Genomic DNA, 16,871 nt, shown 5'->3' with positions numbered 1-16,871 from the left:
CACACACACACACACACACACACACACACACACACACACACACACACACACACTGTATATATATATATACACATATCAGCATCAACTTAAAAAAAAAAAGGTACACAACATATATACATAAAACAAGATATAAAAAAAACTAGAATTTACAGGGAAAAGTCCAATAAGGAAAAAAGTGTGTGTGTGTGTGTGTGTGTGTGTGTGTGTGTGTGTGTGTGTGTGTTGTGTAACATACAGAGGAAGGAAGGACTAAGAAGGAGGAAGAGGAAGAACCATGCCAGTCTGTGTGGACATTAAACAGCAGCACCACATTGAACGAGTTTCACAGTCTCAACCCTCAGAGCTTCTCCTGGTATTTCTGGTTTTCTCCATCTGGATGTAGTAGATGAACATCAATTAATGAGGTCAGGACATGTTTTAGTAGCTTATGTTAGATTTTAGGATGAAATTCACAGTTTTGATCTCCTAAAAAAAAAGCTTTTGCATTGCTAATATCTATTTTTAATATATTGATTTTATTTGGATTTAAAAAAGTTGAATGTATTTTTGGTTCTATTTTTTTCTGATCTGTTATTAATGTCTTGCTTTTATATAAGAAAGCAGAGAATGTAATCATAACATCATTGATATAAATGTGTGCGTACTGTACGTTTACTATACTCGGTGTTTAGATGTGTGCAGTGACTCCAAACTCGATTCACTTCAAATCAGCCAAATGAGATGAAATTCATATTCAATTAAAATGACAACTGAATATATTTTTTCCGATAAAACTGAACAGAGTTCTTCCTCTGTGATAATTATGCAGACAGGATTGATGATGTCACTCAGCCTGACTCCTCCACTTTTTCTGCTTTTTCTGCTTTTTCTCATATTTTCAGGTGAGTTATTTATATAATTTATAAATCAACACTGTTTTACTTATCATACATATACAAAGGTCAAATAACATTCAAGTGAACGCAAAATTGTATTATACTGCATCCGAGGACGTTCAGTACAATCGAGTTCCTTCAGCTTTGTGTTAACAGTTTGGAGAAGAACCACATAGAGCAGGAAAGGTCATGCTTCCGCAAACCTTTTGCAATATAGTAGAAATAAATATACACATAAATACATACATAAAATATGTATGTATGATCTTTATAAAATTTATGTTTGTTCAGCTTCATCACTTCTGTGTTTTTTCCTTTGTGATGATCGCTCTCTCTCTCTCTCTCTCTCTCTCTCTCTCTCTCTCTCTCTTACCCCTTTTGTACTGTATGACTTTTGGAGCTTCTCAATGTGGGATTTGCATTATGAATGAGCTCAGATTTGTGCAGTGGAGAGTTTATGCAATGTTTCTCACAAATGCATGTCTGATTCATAAACCTCTGTTTGTGTGTGTGTGTGTGTGTGTGTGTGTGTGTGTGTGTGTGATGTTCATCTTGCTGTCTATAAAAATAAGTAATGCAAAGGAATTAGACGTGGAAATGATCTCACTCTCTGGTACAGAAAGTACCTGAGAGCTACACATCCGGTATCAGCACATTTCTGCTTCTGTGTGTTTGCAGGAGTCGAACCGTGGGTTGTGAATTACACATCACACCACATCTGTGCTCTAAAAGGTTATACAGTGACCCTGGGATGCAGATATTCCTATCCAGATGGTTCCACAGTTCAGAGCGCATTCTGGACCAAAGAGCTGTTTACAGATAAAAAACCAACTGATCTGTCTTTAGACTCAAACTACAGTGGCAGGGTGCGGTATCTCAGAGACTCGTCTGACTGCAGTCTCACCCTGAGTGATGTGAGAGAGCAGGACCAGGGCACATACAACTTTCTTGGTCAAAATGGAGTTCGACTGTCTGTCACGGGTAATCAGCTGAATTAGTAGCACTGTACCTTTATCACATTAAAACAAACAAACACTGTACATCAACAATAAAACCTTTTTTGAAAATATTAATACGAAAAGCTTTAGCTATCCAGAGGGGTCAAAAGCTAAATATACTGTATAAAATATTAGAATTTAAAAGTAAAATTACTTTAAATGCACATTTTCCAACATCCTATGTAATGAGTCTTTACCATGAAGACCATGAAGAGGTCTCACATGATTTTTTTTTATATTGGTTTTTTTTCTTCTTGGATGACATGTTATACTGTCAGTTGATGCATTTATTCTATATGGAAATGAATCACAGAGATTTATTAACCGCTATGATGTGGTACCAGTGGATTCCGAACACAAGAGGTCGCTAGTGTACAAAGTGTTTAAAAGCTTTGAGTAATGGTCTTTTTTTTTTTTTATAAAGAGTTAAAGAAAAGCTTCAGAAAGAGTTATTTGGGCATCAGTGACACATTAATAAGAAAGGTTTAGACACAATCCTGGAGCGAGCACTGTTTCTGTTTAAAGAATATCGTTGGCATGATGGGAGGTAACTTAGTCTGCAATGTTTAGGTAGGTAGATCCAAGTTCTCCAATGTCTAAACTTTACCTTAATCCTGGTTTTCCCATAGTCCGTCCAGGTAAAAATTATATACATCAATCAGGCAAATGGTCAAGTTGTGATGCAACATGCTCATTGTAAGAGCTTTGTAGACGTGTGTTTGTCAGCATGGGCTCTCGTGCCACTCTGCAGGTACACAGCATCATATATACTGTGTGTTCTGACTCCTTTCTGTCGTTGGGGAATCAGACTGGGTGGTCTAGTCTTTGCTTCCCACATGCATCAATGATTTTGTTGCCACGTGAGCCAGTTGTCAGCAGTGTTGTCGTGGTGGTCTCCTCTGCAGAGCTGCTTCCAGATGCTGACGTGGCAGTTTTCCACAATGGCATTATTAATCACTCATTTCAGCAACAGACTATTTCACGTAACAGCCTTACAGAAATCTAGATGCAGAGTGTTTCTTTGGTGAAAGCCTAATGTTATTTGCCACTTTGATGACGTTATGAAGAAATGAAAATTACACACCCACAGCTGTAAAAATGTGCATTATTTAACAAGTTAAGATAAGAATAATCTTTCTTTTTTATAGTGCCTTTAAAAGTAGCCTCTCAAAGCGCGTTCCAAGCATTAAAAATATACAAATAAAAATAAAGATGAAAAATAAATAAATAAATAAATAAATACAATTATTTAATGTACAGTAGATTTCGAAGCCCCAACAAGCAAAGCATACCAATAATCCAGGCGTAAAAAAACGCAGCAACCGAAAAAGATAACATGGGGCAGAGTCTTGCAATGTTCCTGAGTTGAAAAAGTAGGTTTTATTAGAAAATAAAATAAGAAAAGCTATACCTTTATTCATCCCACAGTGGGGAAATTTCTGTGTTACAGCAGCAAAGAAATGTGCAAATATATAAAAAGGATAGACATAATACAAGTATATACATCACAGTCTATGAATACAAAAGAAAAAAAGACCACCAATAAAGTAGTTGATAAAATCTGATATTTCATTTCTCTCTAGTATCTTGTATCGCTAACTGCATGCTTCACCTCTTTTTTTCTCATTCACAGAGCTTCAGGTGAAGATGATTTCTGGTAGTGTGGTTGAGGGAGATAATGTCAATGTCCAATGTACAACCACCATTTGCAGACTGACTGAGACCCCGACAGTAATCTGGTACAAAAATGGAATTCCCTTATCCTCTGTGTCATCCTCTAACTCGCTACATCTGCCATCAGTGAGACAAAGTGATGCAGGTCTCTACAGTTGTGGTGTACAGGGACAAAGTTTCTCCCCTGTAGTCATTCTCGATGTCCAACGTGAGTACAGATTAATTCATTTACTCACTTATAAAACTAAAGATTCTGAAGGCCTCGCCGCCACTGACAGCTCACCACTGGTGCATTCAAATCCTCCGCTGATTAAGTGCTTGAATACTTAATAAAGGACTGACTTGCGGAATATACAGCAAGCAGGCAGACTCACATACTTGCACATAGGATACGTTCATAATCGCATATTTAATCATTCGCATTAACATTATTGTACATGTGTAAGTCAGTAAACTTCTGGAAAACAGCTGGCACTTATGTTATTCTGGGTCAAGTTCGGAGATCCTGTACCGATCAGCTTGCTGGTTTGTTCACATCCATCTTAAAATAATCACTTGCAACATATGTGGACCCCTCCTTATTATTATCCCTGTGCCAAAAAATAACAAACCCACCTGCCTTAATGACTATTGCCCCACTGCCATCACCTCACTGGTCTAAAAGGTTTTTAAAAGGCTTATAAATACATCATCTGCTCCTCCAATTCTGTTATCACAGCTCCTCTTTAGTTTGTCCAAATTGGTCTATTGGGGATGCCATTTCTAACATCCTGCACTCCTCTCTCATGCACATCAACAGCAATAAAGGGGAATAATGTGAAGCTACTTTGACTAAAGCTCAGCCTTCAATAGTTCTCCACAATCTGATCTCCAAACTCAAGGACCTTGGACTGAATGCCACCTTTTGCGACTGGGTCCACAACTTCCTCACAGACAGACTTCAGGTAGTGAGAGTAGGCCAGTTCACCTCCAACTCCATCACCCTGAGAGTAGGAGCCCCTCAAGGCTGTGTCCGGGAACCCCTGTGGCAAGGGTGAGCAATTTTTAAATATCTTGGAGTACACATCTCTGAGAACCTGACATGGTCTGCTCACACACAAAAAATGAAAGCCAGACATGTATCAGCTTCGGCAGCTAAAGAAATTCAAGGTTTCCCCAGTAATCCTAGAAACCTTCTATACTGGAGCTATAGATTATAGATATTCTGGCTCAGCGCAGCTCAGTTTGGTACAGCAATTGCCCCAAACAGGACTGTAAAGCCCTTCAGACCTCAGTGTCTGCTCTACCCTCTGTGCAGGAAATATACAACAGTCGATGCAGAAACATGGCTGTTAAAATCATCAAGGACCAAAATCACCCAAGTAACTGTCTGTTCAGTCTGCTGCCATCAGGCAAGTGCTTCCGCAGACATCTGAATGTGAGCATGTGGATCTAAACTGTCCCATATCCCAACTTACACTGTCATAATCATTGCTACTGTTTTTATTCCGTTTACCTCCATCACATGTTGCACTTTGTACTTCCTTTTGCACATCTAAATAGTTTTGCACTTTTTTTTAGATACCACCTCATCGGTCTATGATATATTTTCTCATATTTTCTCTTACTCTTTTTTCCCTCTCATTTAAAAAAAAAGATTTGATACTTTATACCTTTTATTTTTATTTAAATATCTGAGTGGCCGATCGAGTTTTCAAGTTGTATTCTGCAGATAACTACGTTTTCGACAAATCTTGAACCTTGAATTACATATGATTATTGTAACAATTTGTAGCGTCAGTAAAAGTTATACCTGAATTATATTTGTTTTCACACAGCGAGACAAAGTGGAGTTCTATATATAGTTATTGTTGGAGTTGTGGTCGGATGCGGATGCACATTTGTGAGGTGAGCATACGTATTTTTCATCAATTTGCACAAAATATCTGCGATATAAACACCCTGATTATTGTTCGTTTTCATTAGAAAGGGAAGAAGATGTTCGGCTGCTGATAGGTCCAGTCCGGTAAGTGCATCTGTAACAGAACAGAGTGTGATATACTGATTTGATAGTATTTTGACTAAGCGTTAGGAAACACCAGAGTCTAGTCCCAAAACCTAACATTTAGCTTTTTAACATTTAATTGCTAAACATAGGCCATGTAACAAATACTGGTTTTAGAAACAACTTCTTTACTGGGACAAAACTGGTAATTTACATTCTCACAGAAGCCAAGAACCCAATGCGAGGGTTGGCAACCCACGGCTCTGGATTTTTTGTTACACATTGGACAATGTTTCAAAGGGAACAACCTTTATTTTAATGTTCAAGGAAACAGATCTGACCCTAAAAATAATTTTTTAATATTTTGTCATCACTTACTGGCATTTTCCCACAACTGTCCCTGGTGGTCTAGTGGTTAGGATGCGGCGCTCTCACCGCTGCGGCCAGGGTTTGATCCCCGGTCAGGGAACTAACCCCAGCCACTCTTAGTGCCGGTCCCAGGCCCGGATAAATGGGGAGGGTTGCATTAGGAAGGGCATCCAGCGTAAAAACATGTGCCAAATCAAACATGCGCATGATCCGCTGTGGCGACCCCTAACGGGAGAAGCCGAAAGAAAGTTTTTATCAATCAAACAGTAGCTCATACTGAGATCCAGACCCCTGTACTCACAAGCTAACTATGGACTGATCTACAAAAAGGAAAATGTCAGGTAAATACAGAGCTCTACGTGGACTGGTTTATTCGCTTTCACTGCTAAAGATGTTAGCCTTAGCTTGTTTGATATGTGGTGAGAAATTGGCAAACAACAAAAAAAGAAACATTGAATGACATTTCCAAAGCACACAGCATTTGCTGAGATGTACCACGCTGGAGATAAACAGAAAAGAACCATTCCAGGTCTGCTGCTGGAAATATAAAATTATTCAGTCCAAACTTAACAACACTTGCTAGATTTGTAGAAAGGCGTTCACAGACGGACAATATATGAAAGAATTGTTAGTTCAAACATCTGAGCATCTATTCTCAGACTATAGACAATTTGCCTCTAAATCACACTAGTGCCGCCTAGTGGTGAAACTGTCTATATCAACTATCTTACATCTGCATGAAACAAATTGGATTATATTTCTTGTAGGGTCTAATATGTTTTGCAGCTCCAGGCAAATTATATTTTGTGGGGGAGGGTCCAAAATGGCTCTTTTGCTCACAAATGTTGCAGGCCTATAGGGAGGGCAGGAACCAGAACAATTTATAACTGTCGATTGTTTGGACAGAAACGGTGGTGCATATACGCAGGGAAGGAGGTTAAAGTGATGGTTATTGCTTTTAAAAGTTTTATATACAAGAACAACATCGACATCGGCAGGTAAAAACACAGGGCAATCGGTGACAGGGAAACTAGACTCATAGAGGCAGGAAATCTTAAACAGTACCTCATAAATAAACATAGCAAAAAAAGTCACTAAACTTAATACCAAGTGCACACCAACAATGTGTGGTAAAATGTAGGTGCACACACAACCTTACCTGTTCCAAAACCAAGTGAGCTAGCATCAGCAAAAGAAACAGCAATCGGCTAAACAAGGCTAACAAACCAAGAGCAATGGGCAAGAAGAGCTAAAAGGTCTGATACAAGGGATTCACGGTGCTGCTTATAAACAAGACACATCTTCTCAGGGCTCCACCCACAGTAACACATAAGCACAAGAGACAGCAAAGCACAACAGAGAAAAAGAAAAGAGATAGGGAAAACACAAAAGCAACACTTTTTTTTCTATTTAATCTTCACACAGGTGATTCAACCGATTCATAGTGATGACACGTACACAGCCCTTAATTCTCAGACCAGATCCACCAATGATGTATACCACACAATTGCAGTAAGTGTCTTCACAGATACATCTCACCCAGACATTCAGGTCTGGAATAAAATCACATGATTTATTTTTCCTTTCTTCCACCCAGATTGTTTCTCAGAATCATCCTGATGACCCTCTCACAGCTTTGGATTCTCAGTCCATCTCTCCTGATTATGAAGTTTTAAACGTGAGTGCTTTCATTTATTGATCACATTGGATATTGCATTTAAGGCTACAGTGATGTAATGTTAGTATGATATTGTTGTCATGTGAAAAATACTTCAACACTTCTTCGAATCTGGTGAGCGTTTTTTTCGAGAATGACTCAACTTGAATCTTTCCGCAGCCTTCCGAGATGGAGTCACGCAGTAAGAACACCAGTAAAGGCTCTGGATTCTCAGTTCATGCCTCATGATTATGCAATCACTGGATAAAGCATCTAATGCTACAGTGATGTAATGCGGATATTCTACTGTTATACTAACTCCAAAAAAAAAATAAAAAAACATGTGCTACCTTGAGATTTCAGGGTTTGTTGTATGAATGGCACCACCCTTTATCGTGATTTCATTCACTAACAGTGAGATCAACATCGATGCCATGTCCAGAGAGAAAAAGATTTTAAGAAAGAATGATGACTGGAGCTGGATAAAAGAAAACATTAGAGCTTTACTTTTCTGAAAAAAAAAAAAAAAAAATAATAATAATAATAATAATAAATATATATATATATATATAGTTTTATGTATGCGATTTGCCCTTGTCCTGTTTGCATTATATTATTTCATACAATTTATCTGTATTTTACCTGCTACACGAACATTGTATTTTAATTAAACTGCATTTTTTGAGATAATAAATTTAAGTATCTTGTAGAAACTCCAGTATTATTTATTTAATATTTATTATGAGTTATAATGCTGTATATATGCTTTATAATGCTGTGGTGTAGAAAGAGGTACAGTACTAATATACCAATAGCATTGAATAACATGCGACAATTTATATATAATAGCCGCCAATATATGTGGCGGTGAGATGGACACGATTGAATACAGGTGAAAGTAAGCCGAGTCAGACTTGGGCTCATTGGGGGAGGAATAAAGGAGCAGAGCATGGGTTCTGGTAAGAATCTATTTGTGTAAGGCTTCAGATATGTGGAGATCTCCAGTCCTTGTCTCTGTCTCTGTGTAGTAACTTCAAAACAACTAAACTCCTCCTGTGAAAATTTCCTAGATCATTGTTAAAGTTGAGCCCTGGTATAGATTTTGTTTATAATGGATTGTTTTACACTGAGCAGACCAACGCTATCTTAAAAATACACTATATTTCCAAAAGTATTTGGTCACCTGGTCATAATTACGGTATGTGATTTTTGAGCATCGCATTCCACATTTAGTCCCAATTCACTCTTATAGTTCTCTTCACTCTTCTGGGAAGATGTTCCACTAGATTTTGGAGTGTGCTTATGGGTATTTGTGTTCATCAGCCACAAGGATATTTCTAAAGGCAGGTACTGATGTAGGTGAGGAGACCTGGGGTGCAGTCAGCGTTCACATTCATCCCAAAGGGTGTTCAGTAGGGATGAGATCAGAGCTCTATAGCAGCAAGATCTTCCTCTCCAAAGCATGTAGGCCAGATCTTCAATGAGCTCACTTTGTGCACAGGGGCATCGACATGCTGGAGCAGGTTTGGGTTTCCAAGTTCAAGTGAATGCAAAATGTTATTATAGCGCCATCTAAAGACGTCCTAGACAATTGTGTGCCTCCAGCTTTGTGGTAGAAGTTTAAAAAAGAATCACATAGAGCAGGAAATGTCAGGTGACCCAATACGTTTGGAAATATAGTGTAACTTGAAGGAAATGACATCATCTGCAGTGAGCTGAGCAACACCAATATTAGAGTTAGCAAGTGTTCGAATTCTATATCAACAATTCAGAAATGAACCAATTCAGAATATTTTACTATAATGCATGTGTATAACGAGCATTGTGAATAAAAGTTAGATGTTTTTTCACTTGTTAAACGTGTTTATCATATTTGGTCATTATGAACCATGTTTGTGTGTGTGTGTGTGTGTGTGTGTGTGTGTGTGTGTGTGTGTGTGTGTGTGTGTGTGTGTGTGTGTGTGTGTGAAGGGCAGTAGTCTGTGGTCAGACGCTTTGACCACCATCTCTATAAAAAGAAGAGGAAACCAAAGTTGAGTCATCAACAAGCTTTAACACTTCCCGCAGGGCCTCCAATACTCATTATACCAATATTATGAATAATGTATAAATATAGTTATTAGAATAATGTGTTGAAAATGTTTGACAGACTTGTTACAGACAGTAATGAAATATCACCCATCACCTTTTCACAGCACCATGCCATGCTCCCCCACTACGTGTTATAGTGGAATGACCCGTTTCCACAGTAGGAGGATCCTACACAATATACAGCAAATATATACAACAAATACAACAAATGATGTGTATAACAATAAAAAAAAATGTTGTCTGGATCATAAATGAATCAATGAAATTAATTCACACATACTAGAGACACATCAGTGCCAATCATGGGACCAATAAGGTTAAGCAGTAAAATACTCACATTAATAATTAAATGTTACACAGATAAAAAAAATAATACATTTCAGAAAATTTGATACAATTCAAAATACTCTAGTTTTAGTTGGTCCGATTTTCCACTTGAAAATATTTGCATCTAATAAATAAATAAATAAGAGGGTAAACATTGTAGTGTGTGCACTGTAAAACATATAACAGAAGGAAGGACTAAGAAGGAGGAAGAGGAAGAACCATAACAGTCTGTGTGGACATTAAACAACAGCACATTTTACCCTGTTGATTTTCACAGTTTCAACCCTCAAAGCTGCTCCTGGTATTTCTGGTTTTCTCCTTTTGGATGCAGGAGATGAACATCTCTTAATGAGGTCAGGGCATGTTTTAGTCATTAATTTTGTTTGAATTTAATCAATAAATAAGTAATTAATTTTCTTATGAAGTGATTTAAATCGTGTATTCTTTATAGTTATATATTTTTTAATATTTGTCATTTCTATTTAACAAATTGTCTCAATCCATCTGTTTAATATTAATAAATTTAATTGATTGTATGTATTTTATAATGTTAAATGCATTTATTGTGTCCTTTTTCTTTTCTCAAACATCTGCACATAAAACACTGTATAGCAAATTTTTGCCATTTTGTTGCCCGAAAGAGAAGAACTGAGAGGAGGCAGAGACAGCAGAAGTGTAGGAGAGTAGAGGTTCGGTGTGGTACTTTAAATGTTGGTACTATGACGGGTAAAGCGAAAGAGATAGCTGATATGATGGAGAGGAGAAAGGTAGATATGCTGTGTGTTCATAAAACCAAGTGGAAAGGGAGTAAGGCCAGATACAATGGAGGTGTTTAAACTGTTCTATCATGGTGTGGATGGAAAGAGAAATGGTGTAGGGGTGATTCTGAAGGAAGAGTACAGTAAGAGTGTAGTGGAGGTGAAGAGAGTTTCTGATAGGGTGATGATCGTGAAGCTGGAAGTTTAAGGGGTGATGATAAATGTCATCAGTGTTTATGCTCCACAAGTGGGCTGTGAGATGGAGGAGAAGGAAAGATTCTGGAGTGAATTAGATGAAGTGGTAGAAGGTGTACCTAGGAATGAAAGATTAGTGATGGGGCAGACTTTAATGGGCATCTAGGTGAAGGGAACAGAGGTGATGAGGAGGTGATGGGTAGGTATGGTTTTAAGGAGAGGAATGTGGAAGGGCAGATGGTGGTAGACTTTCCTAAAAGGTCGGAAAGGGCAGTGGTGAACACGTATTTTAAAAAGAAGTAGGATCATAGGGTGAAGTATAAGAGTGGAGGAAGGTGCACACAGTATAAGTGTGTGTAATAAGACAGAGTACATGTGTGTGAATGAGAGGGAGGGCAGTGGAGGGGTGCGGTTGCAGGGAGAAGAGGTGGAGAAGGTGGAGGAGTTCAGGTACCTGGGGTCAACAATGCAAAGTAATGGAGAGTGTGTTAGAGAAGTGAAGAAAAGTGTGCAGGCAGGGTGGAGTGGGTGGAGAAGAGTGATAGCTGGAGTGATTTGTGATAGAAGAGTATCTGTGAGAGTTTATAGGACTGTGGTTAGACCTGAGATGTTGTATGGTTTAGAGACAGTGGCATTGAGTAAAAGACAGGAGGTGGAGCTTGAGGTAGCAGAGCTGAAGATGTTGAGGTTTTTGTTGGGAGTGAAGACGATGGACAACTTTATTAGAGGGACAGCGCATGTAGGACGTTTTGGAGACAAGGTGAGAGAGGCAAGATTGAGATGGTTTGGACATGTGCAGAGGAGGGACATGGGGTATATCGGTTGGAGAATGCTGAGGATGGACCAGCCAGGAAGGAGTAAAAGAGGAAGACAAAGGAGGAGGTTCATAGATGTGGTGAGAAAAGACATGCAGGTAGTTGGTTTGAAAGAAGCAGATGTAGAGGACAGGGGGATATGGAGACGGATGATCCGCTGTGGGGCCCCCTAATGGGAGAAGCCGAAAGAACAAGAACAAGAACTTTTTATTTGGGAATCATTTGTTCTGATCCCCACCTCTAAATAATATCAGTATATCCAGTTATATTTACATTAAAAAGCAGACCTGAACATTGTTTTCTATGAAATCTGTACAGTTTTTTTTCCTTTGTTATAATTATACAGGCAGAATCGATGATGCCGCTCAGACTGACTCTGCTGTTTCTCTTAATGGTTTCAGGTGAGTCATTTACAAATGTGTAACATTTAACTTTTCATACATTTACATTATTTGGAAGACGCCGTTATCCAGCAAGACTTACAACTGAGCAGCTGAGGGTTAAGGGGTTGAGGGTATATACAAATGTTCTTGTTTTGTTACATTATTATTTGTTCTTTCTGTTGTTTAGAGTCAGAATTTTGGCATTAAGTCCCCACCACAAAATGCTGTACTGCATGACCATTGTTGCTTTCATGTAGTCTTAAAAAAAAGAAATTGTTAAAGGTGGCTAGATGTGGAAATAATTTAACATTCTGATGCATCTAGGTATCAACACATTGCACCTTTTTCTGTGTTGCAGGAGTTGTCGTCCCCCAGCAGCTGTGCGGTGTGTATTACACGCCAAAATACATTCGTGCTCTTAAGGGATCTACAGTGATCATAGACTGCAGTGACACAAATCCAGTTGATTTTGAAGTTCAAACAGTTTTCTGGACCAGAGATTTAGAGGCTAAAGATAAAGAGCGTCTTGATCTGTCTTTAGACTCAGAGCACAGAGGCAGGGATCAGTATCTCGGAAACACGAGCGATGTGAGGAAGCAAGGATCGAGGCAAACACTTCAGAATTATGACGATGTATAGAGAAATGCCTCAAGTTCAAGATGTAGAGCAAATAACATGTCAATCAACACTTGTTCCAATTGTCCATCCAAGATAAAAGAAAAAAAAATTTCACTTAATAAAACACTTTGTCAGAGCTAGCATTAGCATTAGAGGGTTAACTAAAGAACATGGTCCTACATTTAGTCTGTATGAGTAAAGGGTAATAGATTAACCATAAACATCCACTACGAGGCATCACAATGGCACTTCAACACTAAAGACAAGTTTCAGTTTGACATTAATTACAGGCTGATAAGAAAATTCTCTACAGGTGTGTGATCCATACCAGCCACGTCTTCCCACTCTGCCCTCCATACACAAAATGTTTTCTATTCCCAATGAGGTGAAACATTATAAACAAAAGCAATTTCTTCACTTAATTGCACATCTACTTGCTGGCAAAAATGTAGTAGGTAAACAATTTGCAAGCAAAATAACTTTGACTCAGTCCACTGTTCTCTCTACTTTGCTGTATTACTGGATGAACATGAGCCTTTATGGTGACAATTTACTGCTTAAATTCATGTGTATCGGTGACTTCATTCTCCAATTTATGTCTCTCCGTTCCTTCCCCTTTTGCAGGGCCCAACTCGCTCTACCCTCTAACCTGCTTAATCAAAATAATAAAGGTTTTTTGATAAAGCAGGTTAGCAATAGATATTCTATCTCTCTCTCTCTCTCTCTCTCTCTCTCTCTCTCTCTCTCTCTCTCTCTCTCTCTCTCTCCAGATCCTCCAAAGAGAGTCTCAGTGTCCATCAGTCCCTCTGGTGATGTAGTGGAGGGCAGTTCAGTGACTCTGAGCTGCAGCAGTGATGCAAACCCACCTGTATATATCTACACCTGGTATAAGGGAGGATCCTTTGTGAGAACAGGAAAAACCTACACAATCCACAAGATCACATCTGAGAACAGTGGAGTTCACACCTGCAAGGCTGAAAATGAACACGGAGATCGGTCCTCTTCAGTCTCTCTGAATGTCCTTTGTGAGTTAGTGATTGTTCACTATGGTCTATTATGTAACTTCTTTACCCTCATTAACATAATGGATAATTAAAATATTTAGATTTGTATATTTCTTATATATTAGAATTTTAAATATAACCAGAGGTGTGTTAATAAATACTATCATAATACACCTATGCTAATATTCAAATTTTCAACTACAATTAAGATACTTGCATACTAGCGCACTCAAATTTTGCGTATTAGTACGTTTGTGTATTAGCATACATTAATGCTTGCACATTTGAATATTTAAAAATGAGCATTAATATGTATTAGCATACTTGTGTACTTGAACACTTTTATATCAGCATATTTGCTGGCTAGCACTGTTGCATATTTGAACACATTTAACATTTATTCAAGCCTGTACACTAGTATACACAGTACCGTAGTTACATCATGACATTTGTTCCAGTTCAAACAAAATAACATATCATTAATTTAAAAGTTTCTCTTTGTACATTTATGGCTTTTTTCAATCATTTTACTGCTGTTGCCTTATATGAAAATGAATCTGTTTCTGTCGTTAATCATAAAAAAGTTATGTTCTGTTTATTGAAAAAGAAAAAAACCCTATATAATGTGCAGTTTGTGTTTATTTTTGTCACTAGATCGTCCTAAAAGTGTCTCAGTGTCCATCAGTCCCTCAGGTGAGATAATGGAGGGGAGTTTAGTGACTCTGACCTGCAGCAGTGATGCAAACCCACCTGTGAAGACCTACACCTGGTATAAAGGAGGATCCTTGATGAGAACCGGAAAAACCTTCACAATCCACAGGATCAAATCTGCGAACAGTGGAGTTTACACATGCGCAGCTGAAAATATACAAGGACGTCAGTCTTCTACGGCTGTCGCTCTAAAAGTCCTGTGTGAGTAATATTTCATTACCATCCATAATTTACCATTCCCTAACCCCCGTACGCTGAAGAATAATTAAAAGTCTTTGTATTAGCATAGCATAATTACACACTGAAATATCAGTATTAGCATGCTTGAATAATAGCATACATGTGTACTTGCAAGCTAACATTGTTGCACACTCACTAAACACTAAAATACTGGGATAAATGTGCACCAATTCAACATTTGAAACACTCGTACATTAGCGTACATATTAGTGCATATATATTACTGTAGTTATATCATGCTGTTCTTCTCTAAATAATTTCACTGGTGTTGCTTTTTAAATGTCATATATAAATTACAGCAAAGTGAAAATCTTTCTTCACAATCTAGCGATGTTAGGACGCTGGGGTCAGAGCGCAGGGTCAGCCAAGATACAGCCCCTCTGGAGCACAGAGTGTTAAGGGACTTGATCAAGGGCCAAGCAGTAGCATCTTGGTGGTGCTGGGGCTTGAACCCTTGAATGTCAGATTAGTAACCCAAAGCCTTTACTATTGAGCTACCGCTTTCAAAGTAGTGTTCTTACAGCAAAACATGAAATAATGATGGCTTTTATAGTCTGATTAAAAAATAAATGTATACGGTTCAATCTCTTATTTTTAGATCCTCCTAGGAGAGTCTCAGTGTCCATCAGTCCCTCAGGTGAGATAGTGGAGGGCAGTTCAGTGACTCTGACCTGCTACAGTGATGCAAACCCACCTGTGGAGACCTACACCTGGTATAAAGAAAAACCATATAAAAGCAAAGGAAAAACACACATCATTAACAACATCAGCTCTGTGGACAGTGGAGTTTACAGCTGCAAGGCCGTCAATCGATACGGTTTTAAATATTCTGATAAAACGACAGTAAAAATTTTGTGTGAGTGTTTGATTGTACACGCCACAGGCTGCCATCATAAACATCTAGTTTTCACTTAGATATCTTTAAGCTTCTGATATTGCTTTTTTCCAGATCCCCCTAAGCGAGTCTCAGTGTCCATCAGTCCCTCAGGTGAGATCAAGGAGGGCAGTTTAGTGACTCTGACCTGCTACAGTGATGCAAACCCACCTGTGGAGACCTACACCTGGTATAAAGTGAATGAAAGCTCACCTATAGGATCCGGACAGAGTTACAGCTTTACGCTGAGCTCCAGCAGCAGTGGATGGTTTTATTGTGTGGCTCAGAATAAATACGGGTGTCAGAAAGCAGCTGCAGTGCATCTCACTGTAAAAGGTATCAGATATATTTATTGTAATAAATACTGATTTGTTGCATTGATAAAGCTGAAGAACTGACTAATATTTGTCTGCACACAGAAGATAGAGGTGTAGTTCTGTATGTAGTTCTTGGACTTCTGGTAGGCTGTGGGTGTTTATTTGTCACCATTGGTGTTTTATGCATGAGGTAAGTATATGCATCATTTTTAAACCAACTTATTTCAAATATGCTGTGATATGAACGCTCTGATTATTGCTCATTCTTAGGAGAAACAGAAAAAATGGAAATGATGCTGGTCAGGTAAGTCAGCTGAAACCCTCATGATTGCTGGCTTTTAGCTCCTACAAAATGTGGCACTTTAAGAAGATCCATAGAGCGCTGTGAACTATGGGTTGATTTGATCTCCACAATTCATATAAACGGCGAAAATAATTCATAATCGGTAATGCAGTAGTTTAGAATGTTAACATTTTGTGGTTATTGCATGCTAAAATAATTATAGTTTGCTGTAGGATCTGTAATTGAGATTTGATATTAATTCTGAAGGTTTGATGACTTTGGTTTGTTTGGATTTTCGTAACCGGGGTTCTTTTATTTCCTGATGACTTGTCAAACGCAACAAGGCTTAAAGAGAAAATATGCAGACAAAAGTTAAGGTTTAATCTCCATTTATAGATTTATCAATATATATTTTGTTTGAATTTCATTAAAAGTGAGTGCAGAAGTTCATTTGAGGAGATGGACCTGTTGTGTAAGGAGGCCGGGGTGGAGGACGGAGAATGTGCTCCTCTATTTAATCGTCTTGGTTCATTAGAGACACACAGATTTCTTCATTATTTGCATTTTTCATCAAGTTGGTACAGACGGTCCCCGAGTTACGATGGTTCGACTTACGATTTTTCGATCTAACGATGTCGATACGCAAAAATTGTAAAAATATTGAGAAATTCATGCAACAACAGGCAGCAGCGTATGAT

At 38.3% G+C, this 16,871-nt stretch overlaps 2 protein-coding genes across 3 annotated transcripts in view; both read left to right on the top strand.

Moving 5' to 3' along the window:
* LOC310715936 (B-cell receptor CD22-like) overlaps positions 1-16,871 on the top strand; it is a 33,567-nt gene that overhangs the window by 14,307 nt on the left and 2,389 nt on the right. Inside the window, exons 9-13 of the mRNA XM_083522638.1 lie at positions 14,403-14,660; positions 15,298-15,555; positions 15,649-15,909; positions 15,993-16,080; positions 16,161-16,194. Coding sequence (XP_083378764.1) covers positions 14,403-14,660; positions 15,298-15,555; positions 15,649-15,909; positions 15,993-16,080; positions 16,161-16,194 — 899 coding nt within the window. The remainder of the gene's footprint in view (positions 1-14,402; positions 14,661-15,297; positions 15,556-15,648; positions 15,910-15,992; positions 16,081-16,160; positions 16,195-16,871) is intronic.
* Positions 277-8,067, top strand: LOC310715939 (uncharacterized protein). Of its 2 annotated transcripts, none has more exons than XM_083522644.1 (9): positions 277-404; positions 809-881; positions 1,554-1,856; positions 3,507-3,755; positions 5,365-5,434; positions 5,513-5,552; positions 7,326-7,412; positions 7,498-7,578; positions 7,738-8,067. In XM_083522644.1, the coding sequence occupies exons 2-9, from the start codon at positions 818-820 to the stop codon at positions 7,804-7,806; spliced, it is 963 nt and encodes a 320-aa protein (XP_083378770.1). In that variant the 5' UTR covers positions 277-404; positions 809-817; the 3' UTR covers positions 7,807-8,067. The 2 variants fall into 2 exon arrangements, with proteins under 2 accessions (XP_083378770.1, XP_083378769.1); XM_083522643.1 differs by having other exon boundaries at positions 283-404; positions 782-881.

Source organism: Silurus aristotelis, assembly GCF_946808225.1.
Source record: "Silurus aristotelis genome assembly, chromosome: 20".
NCBI lineage: Eukaryota > Metazoa > Chordata > Actinopteri > Siluriformes > Siluridae > Silurus > Silurus aristotelis.
This window is presented reverse-complemented; position numbering and strand designations above follow the sequence as displayed.